Source organism: Chrysemys picta, unplaced genomic scaffold, assembly GCF_011386835.1.
Source record: "Chrysemys picta bellii isolate R12L10 unplaced genomic scaffold, ASM1138683v2 scaf907, whole genome shotgun sequence".
In the NCBI taxonomy this organism is placed as follows: domain Eukaryota; kingdom Metazoa; phylum Chordata; order Testudines; family Emydidae; genus Chrysemys; species Chrysemys picta.
In genome coordinates this window covers 20,005-25,000 of record NW_027053614.1, presented here as the reverse complement: position 1 = coordinate 25,000, position 4,996 = coordinate 20,005, and the positions used below count along the sequence as shown (strand labels likewise).

General features: G+C 49.4%; 1 protein-coding gene across 1 annotated transcript; it reads right to left on the bottom strand.

Moving 5' to 3' along the window:
• Positions 1 to 1,679: 1,679 nt before the first annotated feature.
• POLR2D (RNA polymerase II subunit D) lies at positions 1,680 to 4,309 on the bottom strand. The gene is made up of 2 exons (XM_065579819.1): positions 4,046 to 4,309; positions 1,680 to 2,064 (listed from the first exon to the last, which is right to left on the bottom strand). Exons 1-2 carry the CDS (start codon positions 4,116 to 4,118, stop codon positions 1,880 to 1,882), a joined length of 258 nt encoding a protein of 85 aa, XP_065435891.1. The 5' UTR covers positions 4,119 to 4,309; the 3' UTR covers positions 1,680 to 1,879.
• Positions 4,310 to 4,996: the final 687 nt, after the last annotated feature.

Below are 4,996 nucleotides of genomic sequence, written 5' to 3'. Positions count from 1 at the left end.
ATGCCATGACTTGCCCATGTGCCTCCAAAACTCCATTTTGTAGCTGGATTCTACATGGGAGAGAGAGGTGTTTCCACACACAAGAGAGAGACTATATATGCCCCTGGGAAAACCTCTCAATTGTGTCTTCAGCTGGCTCAAGAGATAGCCTCCTTCCCCCCACCCCCCCAAAAGAGATGCCTGAAAGAAACTGGAACAAAGGACAGTAACTACAGGGGTGTGAGTGATTGCTGGACCCAGACTAGAAGGAGGCTAGTCTGTCAAAGAAGCTTATTGGAACACCTCTGAGGGTGAGATTTACCTGCATTTAGCTTCCTACTGTATTAGGCTTACACTTGCGTGTTTTTGTTTTATATTGCTTGGTAATTTACTTTGTGCTGACTGTTAATACTTAGAACCACTTAAATCCTACTTTTTGTATTTAATGAAATCACTTTTTACTTATTAATTAACCCAAAGTAAGTATTAATACCTGGAAAGAGTAGGGGAGGGAGGGCAAACAGCTGTGCATATCTCTCTATCAGTGTTATAGAGGGCGAACAATTTATGAGTTTACCCCGTATAAGCTTTATACAGGGTAAAACGGATTTATTTGGGGTTTAGACCCCATTGGGAGCTGGGTCTCTGAGTGCTGGAGACAGGAGCACTTCTTAAGCTGTTTTCAGTTAAGCCTGCAGCTTGTGGGGGTCGTGGTTCAGACTTGGATCTGTGTTTGCAGCAGGCAAGAGTATCTGGCTCAAACAAGGCAAGGTACTGAAGTTCCAAGCTGGCAGGGAAAACGGGCTCAGAGGTAGTCCAAGCACATCAGGTGGCAGTCCCAAAGGAGTTTCTGTGACCCAACCCGTCACACACTGCTCTAACAGAACCTCACCAAGTCTCTCACTTCCCCAGAAAAACATGACTGAGATCTCTAGAGCAGCGGTCCTCAACCTGTGGGCTGCATACGACCCAATTAGCACACAGCTGCAGCCAGCTGTGTGCTAAAAATAATTTCAAAATTTGCGAGGCTGGTCAAGCAGGTGGGCGGGGCTGGCTGAGGGGGTGAGAGAGTAAGGCAGCTTGCAGGAGCGCTCCTGCCAACAGGGGGCTGGTGAGTGCCGCAGGAGGCAGGAGAGTGGGTCTGTGGGTAGGTTTGGGGGGGAAGGGCACAGAGATCTAGAGTTTTGCTGGGGTGCTACAGCACCCCCAGGTTTTATATGGGGCTCAGATGCAAGGGTCGGGTCTGGCTGCCAGGTCCCATGCGGGGGTCCAGATCCAGCTGCAAGCCGCCCGTCCCCGCACAGCGGGGTTCCCGGGCTCTGGCCACCAGGCCCCGCACAGCAGGATCCGGGTCCGGCCGCCTTGCCCCGCACAGCATAGTCCAGGTCCGGCCTCCCGGCCCCACGCAGTGGGATTTCAGGGTCAGGCTTCGGCTGTGCAGGGGGGTTTCCCGTGGTCCAGCCACTTGGCCCTGCACGGGGGGGGGGGGGGGGGGGGGGGGGGGGTGGGGGGGGGGGGGGGGGTGTATCTCACGATCCAGCCGCCCATGTGGGGGTCCGGCATCTGGCCCTGCTGCAGGATCCAGCTGCCTGGTCCCACGTGGGAGTCCAGGCTACCCAGCCCAGCACCCAGGGCTCTGCTCCTGGCCCCACTCTGAGAGGGAGCGCTAGGCATAGGGGATTGTTGAGAGGTTGGGGGTGCTGTGGTTCTCAGCCTGCAGCCCATGTAACACACTGTGGTCCACATATGTGGCCCACAATGATAAACAGGTTGAGAACCACTGCTCTAGAGCAACCCTGTTCCTGGGAATAACAATAAATACCACGTTTCAACTTGATAATACAGCACACACATTACATACTAAATCCCCCAATAAAATCATCTTTCCTTACTCTCCCACTCACCTGCGGACGCTGGCAATGGTCTCCCGGTTTTTGAAGCGGCTGAAGCGAGCCGTGTAGTTCAGAGTTTTCATGAAGACTTCCGAGAGCTCCTGCTCATCCTCAGCACTCTCATTCTGTTGTTTACGATGCTCAAGAAGCATGTGCACTTCTGAATTTAGAAGGGTCTCAGCAGTTTCAAATTCTGTATGCAAGTATCAGTGTGAGAGAGGGATAAGTACATCAACAAAGAAGCCAATTTCTATATGCTTTCTTTCGTGCTTGGATATAGCTTTGGGGAGAAGGAAAATGAACCACAGCTTTGACTGTGAAAATCCTGTACTCCATGACCTGGAAGCCGTTCCTAATGAGAATATAACTATAATTCCTCCAACGCCACACAACTGGATTTACAATACTGAGTAGCACTCCAGTTATTTTTAACTTTCTGATCATACACATTTAAATTATCAGCCCTATCTTTTGAGCTAACCATATTTTTGTAATTAATATTACTCAGTTGACACAAAGGTCCAAAATAAAGGCAAATATTAAAGGGGTAAAACTGAAAAGGCTTTTTAAAAATTGGGTTTGTATCTTGCTTTAAAATATCTTTTTTTACTACTTGTTTTTTATCTTATAAACATCGGGAATGGCAAGTGTGATCTTCTGCAGTTTTGCCGGAGAGCTTCTGGGAGGTCTTAGGGATGTTTACTGCTAGCATCTTAATTAAAGGAGGAGGATGCTGAATGTTTAACAAAGGCTTCCTTTATTAGAAATGTTATTTAGGTCATTGAAATTAAATAGGCATTAATAAAAACAAAGTTTTAAACAATCTGACTAAAAAATCCTTTCCCCTCTCCATAGATCAACTTCTCTCTCTCAGCTCTTGGTCTGTAACCACTTCACTAGTTGGCTTGTCATCAAGAGTGACTACCAGAATAGACAGGGCATGAATTTCTAATGCTAAAAAGCAAGTAGACTGCAAATATTTCAGGTCTCCATTTACATCAGAAAAGCAAAAAAGAGCATAGGCCCAATTTTTCCCCCTTTTGAGGACACCTTTAAGGAACAAAGATAGCTATTCAAACTTTAGTATCTTTTTCAGATTCATTCAGAATATTTTCAATGAAACCCACTGGTCAATTGTAATCCCTGTTTCAAATCTAAACAGTTGATTTCCAAAATAATAATAATTTGAAAATATTCTCACAGGCAGCCCACAAAGAAGAAAAACTAGAGTTCCTCACTTCAAACCTAGGGATCATTTAATTGTGCCAGCTTGATACAGATCAGGGTTTATTACATAAAGCAGTAGGGACTGTCTCTTTGTCCTGTATTTGCACAGCATGGTACAAACAACAACAATAATAATACTCCTTTATACACTGAAAAGCATCATATAATGTCATTTAAAGAACACTTCAAAAATGTACTGGTTCTGCTGGAATCAGATGGCCCACTGGAATAATGATGATTGAGCTACTGTCACGGCTGTCAGAGATTCCATAGGTTTCAGAGTAACAGCCGTGTTAGTCTGTATCCGCAAAAATAAGAACAGGAGTACTTGTGGCACCTTAGAGACTAACAAATTATGCTCTAATAAATTTGTTAGTCTCTAAGGTGCCACAAGTACTCCTGTTCTTCTTTTTTTAGAGATTCCATAATTTTTTCTTTTTGAAATTACCCTGACTTTTGATATATGGGGATTTATAATGATAAACAGCTCTGGAAATGTGACTGAGTTCCAAGTTAAACTCCGGGCCAGACAAGGGCCAGGAAGCCAAAAAAGCCAGAAAAAGAATTGGACCAGGAGCTTCATGTTCGGAGCTTTAATTCCTCAAGAGGCCAGGCACCGCCCAGGTTCAAAACCCAATTTTCAGTCGGACTGTATTGACACGGTTGGGTGCAGTAAAGTGGCCCCCGATATCCAGACCGGGAACTGTTCCTTTTATTTACAGGGAAACAGATACAGGAATGGGGGGAGGTAACTTGGGGTACAGCAGGCTGCAGAAGGACATATTTTTCCCTTGCGCCCCATCCCCCCGCTCGGTGGAATCTCCCCCTCCTACTCCCCGGACCTCCATGCGCCCCCCAGCTCCGTAGGGGGAGAATCTCCTCCTCCTCCTACTCTCCAGTCGTCGTCGTCCCCAGCTCCCGGGGGAATCTCCCCCGGCCCCACGCACCTTTGGGGAAGACGAGCTGCGAGGCGTCCTCCTCCACGTCCGCGACCCGGGCCTCGCTGCCTCCGGCCGCCATCGCTTCAGCCGGCCCGGCTTCCCCTCCGGAAACGAAAGCTGCCGCGAGCACCCGCCCTCCTCCTGCCTCGCGGCTGCGCGGCCGGGGCCCGCTCTTCCGAGGATCCCGCCAGGGGGCGCCGGCGGGCGGAGCGGGCGCCGCCTGCTGAGAGAGCCGGCGTCTCTCTCCCACCCTTCCCCCAGGCCGGGCTGAGGGGGCCAGGCCCACGCCAAAAAGGTCCCCCTTCCTGTGTGGTGTGGCCTAGCCCAGGCCCCCAGCCGCCACCTGAGGGGTGCCAGGCCCAGGCCCCTCAGGAATGGGCTGGTCCAGAGGCAGGACACAGCGAACTCATTGCGAGTAGGGCCAGCCCCCCAGCGCTGGACAATGCAGGGTAAACCCCATTTGGAACCAGGCTTGGCGCAACCCCAGCTGCAAGACATCAACTTCTCGCCACAGGACAGGCCCACTTCCCACCCAGCTCACCACAGAGAGTACATTTCATGTTGTTGGTCTCAACACGCAGCAGGGAGTCCCTGTGATCTTGTGCTAGGGTGACCAGACAGCAAGTTTGAAAAATCGGGACGGAGTTGGGGTGTAATAGGACCCTATATAAGAAAAAGACACAAAAATCGGGACTGTCCCTATAAAATCAGGACATCTGGTCACCCTATCTTGTGCCGTAACCGCCAAGGATGCAAAGGGATCATTCTCCCTCGGCCAGAGCGTTGACTAGTAGCTCTCCCCTCCATTAGGACTACTCCATGTAAGCAACTAAGTAACCCAGACACAGATCCACCCAACTATTGCTTCTTTCTGCAGTCACTTACATCTTATGGGGCAGAAATAACTGAGTGAACCAAAGAGCCTCTCCAAAAAGCAAATCCTCACTACTTTTCTTG

Coding starts and splice junctions, on each gene's coding strand:
- POLR2D (XM_065579819.1), bottom strand. CDS start 4,118: ATGGCGGCCGGAGGCAGCGAGGCCCGGGTCGCGGACGTGGAGGAGGAC. Junction 2,065..4,045: donor GCAGCTCGTCTTCCCCAAAG/GTGCGTGGGGCC, acceptor ACTTGCATACAG/AATTTGAAACTGCTGAGACC.